General features: G+C 42.1%; 1 protein-coding gene across 2 annotated transcripts in view; it reads left to right on the top strand.

Annotated features, from left to right (window-relative positions):
* Nucleotides 1-11512, top strand: part of fgd1 (FYVE, RhoGEF and PH domain containing 1) — a 34360-nt gene extending 22848 nt beyond the window's left edge. For both annotated transcript variants that reach the window (XM_050063836.1, XM_050063837.1), the window contains exons 6-18: nt 1092-1240; nt 1317-1473; nt 1573-1711; nt 3243-3301; nt 3563-3709; nt 3794-3886; nt 4399-4478; nt 4748-4778; nt 6052-6153; nt 6432-6560; nt 9055-9213; nt 9473-9619; nt 11083-11512. In XM_050063836.1, the coding sequence (XP_049919793.1) occupies nt 1092-1240; nt 1317-1473; nt 1573-1711; nt 3243-3301; nt 3563-3709; nt 3794-3886; nt 4399-4478; nt 4748-4778; nt 6052-6153; nt 6432-6560; nt 9055-9213; nt 9473-9619; nt 11083-11358 (1668 nt within the window). In that variant the 3' untranslated portion in view covers nt 11359-11512. The remainder of the gene's footprint in view (nt 1-1091; nt 1241-1316; nt 1474-1572; nt 1712-3242; nt 3302-3562; nt 3710-3793; nt 3887-4398; nt 4479-4747; nt 4779-6051; nt 6154-6431; nt 6561-9054; nt 9214-9472; nt 9620-11082) is intronic.
* Nucleotides 11513-20981: the final 9469 nt, after the last annotated feature.

Raw genomic sequence — 20981 nt, 5'->3', positions numbered from 1 at the left:
TTATTTATTTAGCTAAATATTTCCAGTGCATTTATCATGTCTCGAAATACAGCCATTAAGCACAATCGTTACACTCATTTCATCAGCCCTACTTAGACATGTGTTGTTCATAACAAAACCGGCATGAAGAAACATGTTCGCCTATTACACTTTCATCTTTGAATTGTATTTCAAATTACACGTTGTATTTTGGGACAGGGATACCACTGGTTCATGCTGTAATTCAGGCCGGGTGTCTGATCAGACTGATTGCAATAAACATATAAATACTGCGCTGACCCTCGTGCGTAATTGCGCAAGATGGCACTGGCACATCCTCCTTTATACCTCCACCTTTAATAAATGTGATTCTTTATGTTGCACATCAATGTCAAACACCCTCAAATTTAAAAGCAACACGTTAACTACATGTTGGTAAAGGAGGAGAAATATTTGGTCTCCCTTTAGATCAGACGACTTTTTTTTTTCTCTGTCACTGTCCGTGCAGTCCCACAGACACAGCTGACAGCATCAGCAGCGTTGATGTGTTGCCACTTTTTTTTGCTTTATTAGTGATCCCGCTGCTGTGGCCACCAAATAAAATCTTTCTTCAGTCCTCCACCTCCCGTTAAAGGGTCTCGAGCTCAGTCTCGGAGAAATTCCGTTTTTTGGTTCGTTTCTCACACCTGTCGCTGTGACTCACAACGAGAGAACACTCGCATGCCGGCTTATTTATATGCAGATCGCATTCACGAGGTGATTTGCATGACCATTTATGGTTGAACTACGGCGTGTAGAGGGCGGAATATGAGGCGGATCTTGGTGTGCACAACTCCAGGAGGTCTGTGATTTATAAAGAGAACATTGCGTGCAAGTGTGCGTGTGCACGGTTTTATAAAAAAGATTATTTTTTGGCGCACGCCATTTTCAGCTTTTGGGCGCACGTCAACTTTTAGTATGAATCCAAAGCACTCTTTTATAAATGAGGCCCCAGGTCTGTAAATATTATAATTCTGGTTTCAGAAACCTGTTGTACTCTGATAGAACCGAGGATACTGATGCGTGTAAAGACCTGATCAGGTCTCTGTGACACCTCTGGTTTCCTCCTGCAGGTTTTCTGTGCCCGGCTCCTGGAGGAGGCTCGGTCTCGCTCCTCCTTCCCCTGTGACGTGGTTCAGGGAATCTTCTCCAACATCTGCTCCATCTACTGTTTCCATCAGCAGTTTCTGCTGCCGGCGCTGCAGAAACGAATGGAGGAGTGGTGAGGACCTTTCTCCTCTTCTGCTGGTTCTCCTCCTCAGGAGTCGCCTTGACTTCATTCCTCCTTCTGTCTGCAGGGACTTGAACCCACGGATTGGGGACATCCTTCAGAAGCTGGCTCCCTTCCTGAAGATGTACGGCGAGTATGTGAAGAACTTTGACCGGGCCATGGAGCTGGTGAACACCTGGATGGAGAGATCGGCTCAGTTCAAGGCCATCATCCAGGAGATCCAGGTGACTGACTGCAGGCGGTGGCTCTGTCTGTATGTTAACCTGTGGCTTTGTCCCGTGGTTGTGTCTGTCTGTGTGTTAATCCTTGTTCTGTTGCTGCAGAGGGAGGAGCGCTGTGGGAACCTGACTCTGCAGCACCACATGCTGGAGCCGGTTCAGAGGATCCCTCGCTACGAGCTACTGCTCAAAGATTATCTTCACCGACTGCCGGAGGACGCCCCAGACCACAGGGACGCCCAGAGTACGTAAATCAAACACACACTGACTCTAATACAGGAAAGACTGCAGGCGGGTGACCGTCTCCTGCCGAGGAACTGTACCTGCTGAATGTGGGCAGTGCCAAATGTTTTGCACACGGAAAGTTAGCTGCAGTCTAACAAGAGAATGATAGGATAGGTCACTTTTAGATAGATACATTGAAATGCTATGTTTCCTCCTGATTGACTGCACACAGGAAGCATCAGTTTGTGTTTCTCAGAAAACATCAGCAGCAGTCACTGTCTCCTCCTCCTCCTCCTCCTCCTCCTCCTCCTCGTCCTCCTCCTCCTCCTCCTCCTCACATATTTCTTTGCTGTTGGTGGAGGCTGCGACTCCTGAGGTCAGAGTTCAGTAAAGTCGAAGTGAAAATGTGAATTTATTTTGTCACTGCAGGCGAATCTTTTGTTTGGTCCTCTGCTCACAGTGAATGGAAGTGAACAGGAGGTGAATATTTTCCATGGTAACAAGATAAATGGTCCTGCAGTTGTATAGAACCTTTCTCATCTTTAAACCACTCAAAGTGCTTTTACGCATTCATCCATTCATGCATCGGTGGCTCAGTTATCTGAGTCCATCAGGAGCAGTTTAGGATTCAGTATCAGGGGATTGACCCGCTCTACGTCCTGAGTCATTAACTCTGTCTCTGTCTTTAACTCTGTCTGGTTCAGAAACAGTTTGACAAAATGGGCCCGTCAGGAAACAGCTGATGGACGATGTCATGTTCATGTTTGCACACTGAGTCCGAAACTTAAGTCTGTCAATAAAAATTTTCATAACAGTTTTGATTTTCTGCATTTTTCATATCTGTCAGAAGCCTTTAGAGACGTTTGACCAAGAATCAGTGAAGAAAATGTGGCGGTGTGACACAGCCGCGACAAGACAGAGGAACTGTGACTGAATACAGCATAAAGAAAGTCGCTGAGCGTCATATAAAGTACAAAAACGTCCAGTGTGAATTAATTCATTTTCAATGTGAACTGGAAATTGGTCGTCAGACAACCCGGCACCCTACTGCGGGCCACATTTGGCCCACAGGTCGCAAGTTGAATATCACTGGCCATGTCGTCCCATTTAGAGCTCTGGGGTCTCATTTATAAACACTGCTTACACACAGAACGAGACCCTGAAAGAGGCGCACGCCACTTCACACGCAAAAATTGTGATCTATAAAAACAGACCTGATGGGAGAAACTTTGACCCGTGCTAACCAGCACTTTGGAGACAGGAAATAGGCGCTGCACATGGTGAGGTGGAGGCCTGGATGTAGAAATTGTCAAATATTTTTTTACACATACACCATTTTTGTTTTTTGTCCACATGTACATCTTTAGTATGGATTCTACACACTGTTTCATAAATGAGACCCCAGGTTATCTGTATGTGATCTAATCCAAAGATGCTTTGAAATAAAAAACAGCACAAAACTGAGATGGATCAGCTGATGCAAAACATGGGATACCCAAATCTGTATTAAATTTCTTGATGTGATGTCATGTGATTGTCTCTCTCTGCAGAGTCTCTGGAGCTGATCGCCACGGCAGCAGAACACTCCAACGCTGCCATCAGGAAGATGGTGAGACTTTCACACACACACACACACACACACACACATACACACACACACACAGTTTGTCATTAACCTCCACCTCGTCTTTAATTAACTCCTGTGATAACACTCATTAAACCCCAAACTGCTTCCTGTCACATGACTTATGACTCAGCCTGTCCTCAGGATCTGTCTCATGTTTCAGAGTTTCTGTCCACCAACAGCGTCAGAGCTCAGGAAACTGAACATCTGTCTGTCTGTCTGTCTGTCTGTCTGTCTGTCTGTCAGGAGCGGATGAGGAAGCTGCTGAAGGTGTACGAGTTGTTGGGAGGAGAGGAAGACATCGTCAACCCGACGAACGAGCTGATTAAAGAGGGACACATCCTCAAACTGTCCAACAAGAACGGGACCACACAGGACCGATACCTCATACTGGTACTCTACTGTCCTCTACTGTCTCCTACTCTGATGTTCTACTGTTCTACAGACTGATAACTGACGGTCCGTCTCTCTCTGCAGTTTAACGACAGGTTGCTGTACTGTGTCCCGAAGCTGCGTCTGATTGGTCAGAAGTATGGCGTCCGCGCTCGCATTGATGTGGACGGGATGGAGGTGAGACATCATCAGCTGATAAACTGTAGGTGCTTCTCAAAGTCAAGGACGCTTCGTGAGTATCCAGGAGTGGGTCACTGAAGAGGCCCCACATTTTGAAATCCAGCTAATCGTGTGCAAAGAATTTGGTGTTTCACACCCAGTGAGGATAAACACGTGCTTCCCCTGTAGAATTCAAAGGATCCTTGACACTGAACAGTCCTTCAGCGGGATTCGATGACGTAGCCTCCTTGAAATTCAGCCGTCCTTGACTCTGAGAAGCATCGTGCGTATGTGCCGATTTGTGTGTTGGTGATCAATGGCGCTGCTTGTGATTGGTCGTACAGGTGTCTGGACGTGAACTGGACACCGTGAAGATCTCTCCTACACAGAGTCTTGTTCCAAATGATGTCACAAGCATGAGATGGCAGCGGCCGTATCCGGAACATTTTGGCTTATTTTTTGTACAGCTGGAAGAAAAGGAAACGTGTCGTCCATCTTTCTTAAACCTGTCCCTCTGTCTGTCCTTACAGCTGAAGGAGACCAGCAGCGCTGCTGTTCCCAGGACATTCCTGGTGTCTGGAAAACAGAGATCGCTGGAGCTGCAGGCCAGGTACAGACAGACAGACAGACAGACAGACAGACAGACAGACAGACAGACACACAGACACAGCCGGACTGACGGACAGACCGACAGACACAGACAGACAGACAGACACACAGACAGACAGATGGACCGATGGACCTACGGACCGACACACACACACACACACACACACACACACACACACACACACACACAGACACAGTCAGACAGACAGACAGACAGACACTGGGTCGGCTGTTTTCTCATCATCTCTCTGTGTGATTGTGTCTCTGCAGGACGGAGGAGGAGAAGAAAGACTGGATACAGGTAAACACTCACTTCCTGTTACCTGGCTGCAGTGATGTCATGATGTACTGCAGTATCCTGTGACATCACTGCAGGGTGTGGTTACAGGTCTGTGGTCAAACAGAGCTGCATCCAGCCCTGACAACATGGAGCTAAACTTGTTGTGATACACATATGCGCTGCCTTTTAATACAGGGAGGTTTAGGGACTGTTCGTAACTTATCACAGGAGAGGAGGGGTGGCTGTGGTGTGACGTTGTGTTTTTTTTTGGTTTTGCTTTTGTTTTTCTTTTTGGACCCTTTCCTGAAGCTCCAAATATTTTTCCTTGACCCTCCCTGAATGACTGGAGGAAAATCCAGGACCCTCCCTCCACGTTAAATGAGTTATTAGATTTTTAAAACGTTGATGTTTGAAAGTTAAAAGTTGAAGATGAAATCCTGGAGCTGAAAAAAGTCTCATTTTCTCACTCTTTTTGTGCAAATGGTTTATTTTTGGACAAATTTTAAATGAGACGTTATTTTAAGATCAGATTTGGTTATGGGTTTTTTTTTTTTTCTAACAGGAGGGTTCGTCCCACGTGATGCGTTCAATGTCTGTCGGAAATGTGAAAATCATGACAACTTCTGTTTTTACAGTTTCTGGCTGATAAATGGTGTCATTTTGGTGATTTTTAAAGAAAACACGCCTTCCAATCCCGCCTGCAGGTTTGTAAAAAAAAAGGTCAAAAATTGCATCGCCAAAATTTGGAAGGCATGTTTTCTTTAAAGATCGGCAGTAAAGTAAATACAAAAAACAGCCATGTATATTTCTATGCTCCTCCCCTTAGCCAAAATCAAAACAGAAGTCCCTCTGCAGTGCTTCAAAAATTGTTTGACAAGCGTCTCCCTTTTTGCACCACCCCTCACTAGTAACAAACAGTCCCTTAATTCATTTAAAGTCAAAACATCTGTTCCATCCCCAAAACAAGTAAGAAATAAAAAACAAAACTTGTAGCTACAATCAGGAAAGATCTACCAGAATTTGATTTATATACACGTCGCAGCTGATTGGCTGTCACCTCTGACACACCCATCAAACAACAGAAAATGTGCATCAAAACCTGTTTCACTCCGTTTCAAGGAAACTTGTTGTTCAGTCTGGAAACGATAACAAAATGGTGCACACGGTCACAGACAGAACGTTCTCCAGGTACAACGGCCTGATGTCACTGAAACACTTCCTGTGCAGATGTGTCAAATTAAAAGCATCACAGATGTTCAGGCTTTTATTGTGAAACGTGTGTGTGTGTTGTCAGGCCATCCAGGCGACGATCCAGAGACATGAGCAGACGGTGGACAGCTTCAGACATCTCAACTGTTCACTACGAGACGACGAGTCCACACCGCCTCACTCCCCGGTAACATGCTCACCACAGATCAGTTATGTGATGGTAGATTCAAGAGCTGCAGGACAAACCAGTGTCAACATGTTATTTTAGTGTCTGTTTCTGACGTTTGGCATGAAACATACAGGAATTATCTCTGAGTTTTCAGTGACGTCAACTGCAGCAGATAAACCACTCAGAGTTTACTTTGTTAATCTAATGCCCACTGTCCACCTCCCTCCATCTATGTGTCTGTCTGTCTGTCTGTCTGTCTGTCTGTCTGCCTGCCTGTCTGTCTGTCTGTCTCTCAGAGCTGTGTGGAGCTGGGAAAACGAGCTCCGACTCCAATCAGAGAGAAGGAAGTCACTCTGTGTATGAAGTGTCAGGAGCCGTTCAACTCCATCACCAAGAGACGACACCACTGTAAAGCCTGCGGACACGTACGTTCATCATTAATAAAATCACTGTGAAGCCTTTGGATACATATGTTCATCATCAACTGTATCTGTAGTGTAGTCTGTGTTATATTAATGTGTGACCTCAGCTGCCAACAGCTGTTCCGCTACTGGTACATTTACTCACGTACTGCACTTAAAGGTTCTGTGTGTAACGTTTTACATATATTCATTTTTTTTATTGCCGATAGATGTAGATAGATGACCTTCCCCGACTCTCTCAGATTCCTCTAACAGCCTGTGGATTGACCTGTACGTAAAGGACTTGGGACAATAAAGATCCCAAGGGCCTTGTTGTCTCTCTTTAACTCTGCTACAGTGCTAACAGTGTCCAACAGTAGCTAACGTAAGCTAAAAAATGGCGTCAGCTAACGTCAACAAACGACCAGCACCCACACAAGTCCACACATGCTGTATTCCTGCCATATACATCTTACAGCGGTGGTCCGGTGGAGAGGGATCTTCTCAAGGTGCCCTGTAGCAACTCTAATTCAGCCAGAGCACCACCGAGCACCCAAGCGCAAGGGGTCTGGTCATGGACCGCCCTCTGAAATCAGCAAACGTTCTGTTGCTGCCAATACTCGAGTTAGACCCAGCGCTGCCGCTGGCAACCAGTCCACTGGGGCTGGGGTTTGCACTGCCTGAATTCCAGACGCTACATCGGTTAAATCCAAGCTCCTTTCCACTCTCCTCTCAGGGAAGTGATGTCCTAGCAGTGGGGAGTGAGGTAGAGGGTCCGCAGGCATGGATGTATACAGAGAATTTGATACAGCCTTGCAGCAGGGCCCCATTCATTTCTATGAAAGTTGCTCAGTGGCGCATGAAGCCAAAGTGGTTAAACTGCAGTGCAGAAAATAACCGGGATGACTGAGCACTGCTTCTGTGCAGCCCAGGAAAGACTTCTGACAGCTGAGTTGGCTGCTTTGGGTTTAGCACTCCATTAACTTGAATGGGGTTAAAATAATTCAATTATGTGGCTCTTCCAGACTTTCCAAATGTTATCAGACCAAATAGATTAAATCTTGATAGTGAAACAAGCCATTTGGGGGCTGTGTTGCTCAAAAAAATGTATCCAGTCTCTTTCACCATGTAAGTCAATGGGGAAAGTGTTATGGGGCTGCAGGGCATCACGTGACGTGTAATTACAGTTTGGCCACTACAGCAATTTAGTCTGGGGCCGTTTAGTGGCTGTTTTGGTAAGGAACCAGAACCAGGGTGAGAGAGACAGGATCCGGAATTCGATGGATGTGCCTTTCCATCAAAATAAAAGCACCAAGCTAATAAAAATGCGGTGAAACTTTTTAATTTAAAGAATATAATTTACAAGAAAAGACCCAAGCCATTAAGTTAACCTTTTTCTTTTATTGTAAATCAATGGTGCGCCAGAATTTAAAGTTTAACTTTGGTGAACACTTTTACTTTGGTGAATTTGGTGAATTCTGGATCCGCTCTCTAGACCGGAACCAGAATCCTGACAAAATTCAGAGTGAATGGAAACTGGTAACGCGAGGCTACAGCAATTTGCTTCAAAGCCCGGCGCACCTACTGGGGGGCCTGGCTGTGCTAGCTAATTCTTGTCTCATTTCTTGTGGTCTGATAAAAAGTAAATTCAGTTTCCCCCGGTGCAAAAAAACCCAAACCATCCTAACATTACAGGAAACATTTGGTTTGCTAATGCAGCCAAATTACTAGCCAGCTAACATAGCAAAATACAGTCTTTAGTGATTAATGTCATCTAATTCATCCAGACTTCAGGCCTAATCTGGCTGGTAAATTAGCGAGCTTTCTGTTAGCAAATCAGCTAACATTAGCAGCTCACTATATTAGCTAGCTTAGATGCTTTCTGAGTGGATATGTCAGTTGGCTAGCTTTCCAAATTACTTCACTAGCTAACTTGGTCCATGATATTCTGATTCAGCCAACAATAAATAATGGAACTGTACAAAGCACAGTAGCCATGAGTGATGCAGGGGCAGCAATGAGCTAATCATAACCTGAGCTAAAGTTAGCCAGCTAGCTGTAACTGAGCTTCAAGGATCTGTAGTTGGTTTCGTCGTAACGTTAGCTGATGACGTGACCTGTAAGCTACTTAGTATCATAGAGACAATGGTCCAAACAAAATGTAACATTAATGTTTTTCTACATACGAGTGTAATTTATCGTCGAGCGCTGTGTCAACATGATGACAGTCAGTGTTGTGTTTCTTTAGTGTTTTGGTCGATGCCCAGGCGCTCGCTCACAGAGAGTGAGCAACAGGATGCTAACTGCAGTTCACTTAATGGCCTTAAAGAGAGGAGTCAGTAATAGCATGGATGTACTGAAAGTTACATACAGAACCTTTAAGAATGACTGAATGCAGAACTTTAGCTTTAAAGTATTTTCAGTCTGTATTAGAACTTTTACTGCAGTAAAGTATCTGAGTACATTTGTAGTGCCCTCAGAACCTACACACACGTGACTGACAGTTTGTTGGCTCCAGGTGGTTTGTGGGAAATGTTCGGAGTTTCGTGCTCGCCTTTCGTACGACAACAACCGCACCAACCGAGTTTGTGTCGACTGCTACGCCATGCTGGTGGGGGTGTGCCCCTCGCCCGCCACGCTGAGCAGCAGCACCCAGAGGAGGCGCTCCATCCTGGAGGTTAGTGCGACATCACTGTGACATCACCAATAGATATTTGTTGTTTCTCAATTGTCAGTTAAAGGTTTTCAGCTCTGTGAGGTTTCAGGACTGAGAACCACAGGAGAACTGTAAATACTGAACTGTATTTGTAATGTTACTGATATCATATCAGGAATTAAGAATATGTGACATCACTACAAACATTTGTTTTTTTTAATTTTCTGTCTCTATGGCAGAGGACTGATGCTCTCTTCATCTCTGTCTCTTGTTGCCATAGAAACAGGCCTCCCTGGCAGCAGAGAACAGTGTGATTTGTAGTTTTCTTCACCACATGGAGAAAGGAAGTGGGCGGGGCTGGCAGAAGGCCTGGTTCGTCATCCCTGAGAACGAGCCACTGGTGCTCTACATCTACGGAGCTCCGCAGGTACATTATTCATATATACTGTGTATGACAGCTGCCCCCTACAGGCTGCAGGGTTCATTACAGCCACAATATCCAAATAAAAAATGTGCTCAGCCTGGTCGAGCTATCTCTAACATTTGGTTTAGGTATGTTGTGCTAAAATCCATTAGATGCCACTGTGTCTTTGAATAGTCCGTCTCTACAGGAGGGTAGAAACAAAAAATTTCCTTCCAGACAGGAGCGCTCTGTGCGGCGGGATTTTCAAAGGAAAGCATATTTTTACGCCTCTTTGCCGGCGTAAGCTGTGGCCAGAGGCGTAATGTTTTTGGTTTGTCCGTCAGTCTGTCCCATTCTCGTGAACACGATATCTCAAGAATACCTTGAGGTAATTTCTTTAAATTTGGTGCAGACTCAACAATGAACTGATTAGAATTTGGTAGTTAAAGGTCAAAGGTCAAGGACACTGTGACATGTGACCTTATGTTTTTGGTTTGTCCATCAGTCTGTCTCATTCTCGTGAACGCAATAACTCAAGAACACCTTGAGGTCATTTCTTCAATGTTGGCACAAACGTTCCTTTAGCCTCGAAGATGAACTTATTAGATTTTGGTGGTCAAAGGTCAAGGTCACTGTGACCTTGTCTGTCTTGTCTCATGAACATGATATCTCAAGAACAGCCTGAGGGAATTTCTTAAAATTTGGCGCAAATGTTCACTGGGACTCAACAATGAATTGTTTGGATTTCGGTGGTCAAAGGTCACTGTGACCTTATCTGTCTCATTCATGTAAACGCCATATCTCAAGAACACCTCAAGGGAACTTCATCAACAGTGATGGGAATAACAACGTTATAAATAAACGACGTTACTAACGGCGCTACTTTTTTCAGTAACGAGTAATCAAAAAATGACTGTCTCCCCTGTTATAACGCCATTACTTTAACTCACAATAAAATGTGCCGCTATCCGGCTTTACTTGAGTTCACTGAAGCGGCTTTCACCCAAGCAAGCTCCTTTTGCAAGTTTTTTTCTTTGGTGAGGGCAGGTAAGGGGGAAGGGAGGGAGAGACCAGTGGTGTAGTGGTAGTTGATGAGGTGGGTGTACTGCTAGGTAGATAGGTAGCTTACTGATGAGGAAGTAGGCATACTCTCCTATATTACAATGGCTTTTTAGCTGATAGGTGGGTATACTATACGCTATTAATGGAGGTTCTTTAACTAGTGTAGATAAGTGTACAGTGTTTTATAATGATTTATTCTATTAAGTGTCAATTTCATTCATTTAACATATTCAATGTTGAGTTTGAAACTGTGCTGATTGTATAGATCTTCTGTGTGTGAAGCATCCATGTTTTCACTGACATGGATGGAGACTGATGGGCGGAGTCATACAATCACGGGGCAGACTGGTGGGCGGAGTCCAACCACTGGGTGGTGATTCAATTATCTAGTAAATAACAGACTGAACTGATTATCTTCCCACCAGGACGTGAAGGCGCAGCGCAGTGTGCCTCTGATTGGCTTTGAAGTCTCCCTTCCTGAGCCATGTGACCGCCTGGAGCGCCGCCACGCCTTCAAGATCTCCCAGAGTCACCTGACCCTGTACTTCAGCGCCGAGGGGGAGGAGCTGCAGCGGCGATGGATGGATGTCCTGCTGAGAGCCGGGAGGGGGGAGGAGCCTCAGATGCACCGGCCAATTGTGGAGAGTCTGGAGGAGGAGGGGGAGGAGCTATTGGCTGCAGAGGAGGGGGAGAACACGTGATTCTGTGGGACGACGAAGGATGGGGATGATAAAGATCAATCCTTATTGGAAACCATTAAAACCAGTACATATACAGCCGATATCTAGCACACACACACACACACACACACACACACACTGCATGATTCATCTTTTTTTTTTCCCTACCTGCGCTGTGACGCAGTGAGGTGGGCGGAGCTTCTTCTCCCACAGTAAATCCTCACAGGAAACACTGTGTTTTTTCTCCCCTGAGTATGGTCTTAAACACTACAGTACCCATAAGCCTCAGCCGCCGTTGCTACGGGGACACCACCACCCAGAGCTGTGACATCAGAGTTGTATCATATGAAGTGAATGTGTGAGTTTATCTGTCAGCAGTAAGAAGCTCTCTGATTGGACGTTTCCTGGAACATAAAGCACATTTTCTCAGCTACTGTCAGACGGTCTGTCGGCTGTCAGCGGTTACTGTGAGCTCCTGATTTACCTTTAAATACACATTTAAACTGTCTGAGACCAGCGAGCGTCAGAACCTGCAGGAAGGTCACAAACACAACACAGCTACACATTCAGTCCGATATCTTCATTTATCTCTGAATCGATATCAACTCCACAAACATGTTTTTTCTTATTTTACCTTTTTTAACAGCTGAGATTAAAATCTGTTTTTGTTGAGGGAGTCCTGGACAAGACGGACAGCAGCACAAACAAACGATGATGAACAGACACAAAACAAAAGATCAGAAAGTATAAAACATCCCAATGAACAAAATGCAGTACAGGCCGCACTTCCAAAGACTCCCAAAGAGCCTGTCTCCAGGTCCCTCAAAAAACATCCACAGAAATCAAATCATTAAGTTTTAAAACATTCTGCAGAATATATCTGGAACCCTTCTCCCAACATCTGCTGCAGACAGCTAATATTCGTCCTGAGACTGAAGAGACGACGGTCCAGCAGCCTACGGTCAAATATGAATACAGAGATTAGATAAAGAAACGTATTGACCTCACAGTCTGAGATCTGGACTCTGAGACTGAGACATAAACATGTAAAGACGTCAACAACAACCTTCATTAACCCCAATGAAAACATGAACGAGGATAAACACACAGAAACATGTGCTGGAGTCAATCTGGATCAGAAGCTTCACATCCCAGCCAGTCGCCCAAAATCGCCCCTTACAAGAGATTCAGCCCTGTTTTTAAAAGATAAAGTTTATTTTGAAACCTGTCAACGGGAAGTGGAGTTTAACTGTTGAACACGAAGAATAAAAAGACCCATGTGTCCCCTTTAAATGCACTTGAAAGACATTTTTAACCCCAAATTTCCCCTGAAGAAGAAAAAAAACTCCTGCTGCTTTGTGACCTCCGAACCTGCCAATCAAATCACCTGTCTGGAGGTAAACTACACTTCCCAGCAGCCTCTGCTCCGAGGCGTTCTACCTGAAGCCTCTCTGCCCTCTGCTGGTGAAGTCTGGTGCTGCAGATTTTTATAAAATCACTGGGGCAGTTCATCGCCGTCCTGCAGAAATATCAAGAATCATCGGTTTATATACTTATTATGAATATATTTATTTTAGATCTCAGAGTTCAAACTGCGTCTTCAGTTCACAAAACGTAAAACAGGGAAACTGAAGTCCGCTGATGTTTCAAGTTTACAACTTTAAGTCCAAAAAGAAACAAAAAAAGACTTTAAAATAGAAATGTTTGACTTAGTAGCCTCAGATTGTGTCTCTACAACTGATGAATTAATAAAGATAATTTAACAGTACTATTACCCTTTGACATACGAGGTTTCTGCAGGAATCTAATGATCTCTGCCCCGGATGATGATGATGATGATGATGAAGGCAAAGGTTTTTTTTTTGGTTTTTTTTTTGAGTTGGTTGTAAAAAGTTTGAGAAAGAGTTTTTTAAGATGGACGGAGACATGAAGAGGATGCAGACTGGACTGTCCCCCTTCATGTGATCAGACAGACTCGGTGCTCTCTGTGTCCTGGATGAATCCAGCAATTAGACGGAGCCGATCTGAACTGAACCCAAAAGAAAAGACTTGAGTTGTTTTTATGATGTGGTCCAGTATTTCTCTCTCTGTCTCTATAAACACCTTTTGGACAAAGTGTTTTGATAGTGAAAATATTAATATTAATATTATTATTATTGTTATTCTGATGAATCTATCTGATGCTATGATGAACTGATATTTCCGTGTTTATGAGTCTGGGTTGTGTTTGATGTTTGCTTGATGCAAGTTGATGCAAGAAGAAAACAAAGAGTAAAAATTTTGTAAATATAATTTATTCTCCTGTGACCTCCCCGGTCATGTGACTGTGTAAAGGTTAAAGGTTAATGCTCGCTGTCCCTCCACACTCTGCAGACCTCCACACAGCCAGAGCCAACCAGACGGCTGACAGCATGAAGCTCAAAGGGACAGTCTGACGTTTCAGTCAATCCTCCTGTTCTTCAGTGTGCTAAGCTTGGCTAGAAGGTTCCCCCTATAGTCTTTGTGCTAAGCTAGGCTAGCAGGTTTCCCCTGCTTTGTGCTAAGCTAGCCTATAAGTTCACGCTAAACGAGTTTTGCAGTTTCTCCCTTCTTCCAGTCTTTTATGCTAAGCTAGGCTTTACATTTCCCCTTGCTTGCAGTCTCCTAGGATAACAGTTTTCCCCTGCTTCCAGCCTTTGTCCTGAGCTAGGCCAAAAGTTTTCCCCTGCTTCCAGTCTTCAGGCTAAGCCAGGCTACTAGAAGATTCCCCTTCTTCTAGTCTTTGTGCAAAGCTTGTTTAGTAGTGTCCCCCTTCTCCCTGCCTTTGTGCTAAGCTAGGCTAGCAGTTTTCCCCCTCTTCCAGTCCTTGTGCTAAGCTAGGTTAGCAGTTTCGCCCTGCTTCCACTCTTAAGGCTAAGCTAGGCTAGCAGTTTCCCTCAGCCTCCAGTCTTTATGCTAAGCTAGGCTGACCACATCCTGGATCCACAGAGATGACACTGAAGTGAAACATGTGACTCTTGAGTTAAAACATGTTTTAAAAATGTTGAACTCTTCCTTTAACTTCAGGCCTCTGTCACATGGTGCTCAGTCTGTGTGTGGCTCTGGTTGTCACAGCGTGTGTTTGGCGTGTTCTTGGCGTGTAAAGCAGACTCCAGTGGTGTGTCGTCCTCTCCTCCCTCACTGGGAATGGAAGGAAATGGCCAGTAACTCAGCCTTATCGTTCCCATCATCACCAGTTGTCTCGATGTGGTGAAAATGTTTTCAATTTCAATCTGAGTGACTCGTGTTGAGCAGGTGTTGATTATTTTGCTTCTCGTATGAGATCTATTTTCTTTCTGTTTTCAGAGACTTTTGCAGACTGGTTCCAGTCCTGACTGGTTCTTACTGGTTCTGAGCGGTTCTGACCAGTGTGTGTTCAGTACAGTTGAACAGTGGTGTGTTGTATCAGTCCAGTGTGCACTTTTCTCTCCGTGTGCCAACGCACGTATTCACAACTATCCAGTATTCAGTAAACAGAGCCTGTGAAGTTGTCGGCTATTATATCAGATTATGTGTTTAAATATTTCTTGTTGTTACTTTTGGGATGGATATCAGTTTATATCACCAGTTACAGTCTCTTACACCAGTTTATATCCAGTTACAGTCTCCTATATCCGTCTGAGCTGGTTATAACTAGAGATGAGCATCATTAAAATATGAAGGCTACACATGAGATGTTTTTTTTGTGTGTGTGAAATGAACAGATTTCTTTAAATTATTATTCAAAATAACGCCTACTTGAAAATTTGCTCAGATGTTTGCAGAGAAGAGAGCAAGCTAGCTTTAGCCAGGAGGCTAGCTCCCAAGATGACTCACCACAACAGAGTGCATGGATGATGTTTTTTTCTGTTTGGAGGCTAACACGGACGTTAGTGTCGCCCTGTTTCCCTCGTCAAAGATCCAACGAGATTTTTCCATTGGGTTTTGGATAATTGCAAAAAATGAGCTCTGTGGCAAACAAAAGTTTGTGATACTTACAGGTTTTATTCATCAAGATAATCACAAATAAACACCACCTTTATGACTTTTGAAAGGTAAATGCAATTGCCAGAAGTAAAAAGCTAACGTTAGGCTACAAACAAACTACGTCACATGGCTTCAACGTCGCCACCACAACGAGGCTGTAAGTCCGTTTTCGGTGTGATGACGTTCTGTTGTCTCATTTAGCCACCTGCTAGCTACCTTTTCCTTTAAGACATGTATAGGCTTCAAAATTCGCGAGTGACGTATTTACTGCTGTATTTTATGTCAGAGAACAAAACATGAAAGTCTCTTCAGCTTGTGTTAACCACAGGCCTTATTTCAGACATCTAACCAAAAACACATTGACTTCACGAAGAGGAAATCAGGAGTGCTAACACGCTAACTCATTTCCGGGTTTTGGGACTCATTCCTGCACCAATCTTTATTCAGTTAACTGGGATATGTCACAGTGCAGAGGCTAATGACGCTCTAACTTACGTTTCACTAAGACTATAAGTATAATAAATATTAAAATTTGTTATTGAAAACAAACAGAGGCAATATAAGTCTATGTTAGATTTGTTTAACAAGTTTGGACTGTCATGAACATGATGTGATGAGCGCTTTATTGAGAAAACACTAAGACTCCCCACCCTCAGTTTCCCAACAAGCTAACGTTGATTACCCCATTTGCTAAACAGTTACCTGTTAGCTTGTTAGCACTGAGCTTAACCACTGGAGTTTTAATATGAAGTCAAAGCTAGTGCTAGCTAAACACTCGCTAGCAGACAAGTTTGTCCATGTTGTGTATAATGGCAGCGCTGTTGTGAATGTTAGCCACCTTACAACTTTATTTTTAGTTACGTTACACAGTAACTTAGAGTTGTGGTGTATAAAAAGAGAGGGAGTACATCAAGTACACAAACACCATAAGTCCTGGTTAGACCTGACTAGTGAAGATGCTTGAGGCTAGCAGCTACTCACAGGACTAGCTGGCCAAAAGGTTTAGCTAGCAACCTACTCGTTAACTCTCCAGCCAGTCGAGAACATTATAATTCTAGTATTTACCATTCCTTCAAGGTAGAGACAATTTTATGTTGGTCAATGCCACAAATACAAACTTAACCAAAGTTAGCGTGACACAATGACTTGCATTAATTTACTTCTCCCGGGCAAGTGAGCCTGCTGATTGTAGTTGAATTTTTTTTCTTCTTCAGTTAAATATTTTCTTCAACTTTAAGGTCACACTCATTTTAATTGTGATGTGGTGTAACATTACCCCTAATTATGTTTTTTATTTTAAGTTAGGTTCACACATGATGCGTCAATATTTCATAACAAAACCGTTTTAGAGTCATGTCGCTTCTTTATTACTTTGCATCAGTGAAAACACTCAACCTGCTCGTCTCTAGTTATAACGTCAGCAGAACCAGTTAAATCACCAGGAGAATCAAGTTTTAACTGGTTTATTTACAGCCACTTCGAACCAGTTAGAGCCGGTACCAGTCAGCTGTAAGCCAGTACAGCCAGTCAGTATCAAACTAACAGCAGATGTAGTTACCACCACAGCTGGTTAGAGCCGGTTCTAACTGGGTCTAACCAGTCAGAGCTGGTTCTGTCACACTGGACTGTTGTTCTGGTCTCATCAGTATTTTGCCTTATACACACGTTTTGAATTTTATTCAACTTTTGCCTGTGCCAAATCAGACGACTCGGTGGCTGTCAGTGTTAGTCTGTGGGTTTGTATTTATTTGTCTTTTATATCCAAACCGTTTTTATTATGTTGTTTTTTTCAACTTCCTGTTCTGATCCTGATCCTGATCCTGGTCCTGATCTGGATCCTGATATAATCTCAGTGGTTTTTCGGGTGGGTTTTATGTGTTAAATCAAACATCCATCACCTGATTGCTCCTCATCACACGGTCACAGTGTTATGGACTGTTATTGGCTGCTGTTACCATGGAGACCATCAGGATTTTCACCTCCGTTCATACTCGCAGTTTGCCGAGATGAAGCTGAAACATGAACCAAACCAAATAATGTTAGCGACATGTTCTTTACTTATCAGAGGAGGGGTGTGACTTTGGTTTGTTTGTTTGTTTGTTTTTTTGATTTGTTGTTGTTTCTTGACCCTCCCTGAAGCTCCAGATATTTTTTATATTGAAAATCCAACAATAATTTCTGTTTTACAGTTTCTGGCTGTGATGAATGGTATAATTTTGGTGGGTGGGTTTGGAATAATAATAATAATAAAACTTTATTTGTATAGCACCTTTGAAAACACAGTTACAAAGTGCTTTACAGATCAAGTGAAAATAACACAATCATCAAAATCATTGAGAAAAACATAAAACCAAAAACCTGATCTGCTTTACAGAGTGAGATAAAACAGTCAGGATAAAAGCATAAGCCAGTCGAGAACATGACATGTTTGTTTTTGTTTTGTTTTTTTAAAATCTGCAGTAAAATGAATAGAAAATATAACCATTTCAGTCTGTATGCCCCTCCCCTTAAAAATGATTTGACATGCCTCCCCCTTTTTGCACCACCCCCCTCATAAATAACGGACAGTCCCTAACTGGAAACGTCACCAGAAATGGTTAAACTGATTTAGAACCAGGAGCTCTCTCCAGGTGTAACAGCAGCATGGTTGTGTATTCTTCTTCTTCTTCTTCTTCCTGTTGTAGTTCTAGTATCTTGTTATTATTGATTATTGAGTATTGATTGATTGCAGGTTATTGGTTAGTGGCCGGCCACTGCCTTCCATCCTGTCTATGTCTGTTTCCCATCATGCCCTTCTGTAAGAAAATACAATGAGAAATGTTTATGAGGTTATAAATGAAATAAAAATGTAAAAACTGACCACATGGAGTGTGTTTGCTATTATTACATCTACTATTACTGCCACTATCACTGCTGCTGCTGCTGCTGCTGCTGCTGCTGTCTCATTCAAAAAGCCTTATTGTGATGCAGTAGAACAACATACAAATGCAGTAACAGCACCACCCAGTGTCAACACAAGAAAATACTGATCCATGATATTGTTAAAAACAGAAAAGTGATTCCAGGTGAAGGTGTGACGGATGATACAAATAATGATTTTGACATGTTTGTATTTAGAGAGGGTGAAATATAATATTGACAATGCATCAAAATGTGTGTTTTGTTTTCCTTTGATAAATTTTAAAAAAAAAGGTATGGTTACATTACTGGTGGCACAGTGGTGCAGTGGTTAGCATTATGGCCTCACAGCAAGAGGATTCCCAGGGTGTGGGAGCCCTTCTGTGTGGAGTTTGCATGTTCTCCCTGTGTCAGCGTGGGTTTCCTCCAGGTGCTCCAGCTTCCTCCCACAGTCCAAAGACATGCAGGTTAACTGGTGACTCTAAATTGTCCGTAGGTGTGAATGTGAGTGTGAATGGTTGTCTGTCTCTATGTGTCAGCACTGTGATAGTCTGGTGACCTGTCCAGGGTGAACCCTGCCTCTCACCCAGTGTCAGCTGGGATAGGCCCCACCCCCCACGACCCCCAACAGGTTAAGCCGGTACAGAAAATAACTGAATAAATTAAATTTACATTTCTGAAAATGAAAATTTATCCAGATAAGAATTACATTTATACAGACATATAAATACAGGGAAGATGGCGGCGCGTGTGCATGCAGCAGCTCAGAACTGAATTTTGTTGTATTTATTTTTTTATTTTCAGTGACAATAAAAAGGAATTGAATTGTATAAATCAAATGCATTAGACTAAATATAATGTCTCTGAATCCATAACTATATTTTCTTATAATTCTAAATACTTACTTTACATACTTTATCATATTTTCATTATATATTTAATTATATTTTTATTCATTAATCAATATTTTATTAATTTATTTTTTACTTATTAATATTTTAATGATATATATGTATAATATATATATATATATATATATATATATATATATATATATATATATATATATACATATATATATATATATATATATACACACACACACACCCCTAAATGTGCAATGTCGATTGGATGCTGTGAAATATTAAACATTCTTCACTTTATATTATATTATATTATATATGTTGTGAATCATGAAACATGGCTGTTTTCATCATATCACGACTGTTTTAATTAAATTATTCACTTTATAATTTGTGGCTGTATTTTTCTTTTCATTTTCAGCACCTCCCTCTTCTTCGGTTATTTTTGGTGTTTTCAGTTCTGCTGATGAAACGCTCTGTAAAAAGTCAGCCCCGCCCCCCGCCTCTCTGCGGCCCTCTGATTGGACAGCTCTCCTGTCAGTCTGAGCTCGGCCGATCAGTCGAGGTGGGTGACGTCACCTAGGATTTCCCCGTCCCACTCTCACTTCCCGTAACCAGAGGCTTAAGACACAAAAACAAACAAGATGGCGGCGGACTGTGATCCAGGAACAGCTGGAGCTCATTGGCTGTCAGCGAACACAGCTGCAGTCCTATTGGCTGGTTGTCTTCAGAGCAGCAGTTCATTGGTCCGAGCACTAAGACCCACCTCCTGTAGATGAGTCACACATAGAACCAGAACAGATAGAAAAACACCTGCAGGCTTTAATAAACACATTTCATCAGCAGAATGTAGGGACTGTTCGTCACTTATGATGGGAGTGTAAGAAAGGGAGGTATGTCAAATAACATTTTTAACACTGGGGAGGGGCTTACGTTTTTGTTTTATTTTAGTTCAGGGGAGGGGTATACAAATTTAATTGGTTGTATTTTGTATTTATTTTTACCTTTGTTTGAAAGAAAAAAAAAATCACCAAACTCCATTTATTACAGCCAGAAACTGTAAAATAATAATAATAATAATAATAATAATAATAATATATATTTATTATCATGAAAATAAAATTATCATTGGATTTTTGAGTTTCTGACAGTTTTGGACACATCATGTGTTCATTTAAAACTTGGACAAAAAAAATCCAACAAAAAACAAACAAACAAAAATGATGGTTTCCAAGGATCCTTGAAAGTCTTGAAAGGCCTTTAATTAATTCATCTAGAAATACTGTAAAGTAAACTGGAATTAAAATGTTTTAAATTAATCTTTTAAAAGTCTTAAAACTGCTCAGACATAGAAGGTAAAATTTTAGGATTTTTTTTTCTGATGTTTTGTAAAAAATTTCAAAAATAATTGAATAAATGCAAACATCTTTTTTTGGCATCCTTTTAAAAAAAATAATTAAATATATATATATATATATATATATATATATATATATATATATATATATATTACTATCTTTTTAAATACATGAAATAACCAAATTCTCACATTAACGTAACCAAAAAAAGTCATATGTTGCATTACAATATATTTTAGGGTAACGCTGTACCCAACCCTCAGTAACTGATGTCGGTACATGTTTTCTTTTTCTTCAATTTTAGTTATTGTAAAATTGATTTTAAATTTGATTCCAAGAAGTAATAAAAAGTCTTAGATCTAACTCTTCTTAAACTGTAGGAGTCCTTTAAATAGTTAATTAAATCACAGTAACTGTGTGATGTTGTTGTGGATAAGTTATTTTGTTTAACTGATATTTTAAAACTAAAAATGTCTTGTTTTATTTCTTTTTTCCAGCAGTGTGTCTGATCTGTGTGGAGTATATCTATATTCACAGCCAC

The sequence above is a fragment of the Epinephelus moara genome, chromosome 16 (genome assembly GCF_006386435.1).
Source record: "Epinephelus moara isolate mb chromosome 16, YSFRI_EMoa_1.0, whole genome shotgun sequence".
Lineage (NCBI taxonomy): Eukaryota > Metazoa > Chordata > Actinopteri > Perciformes > Serranidae > Epinephelus > Epinephelus moara.
This window is presented reverse-complemented; position numbering and strand designations above follow the sequence as displayed.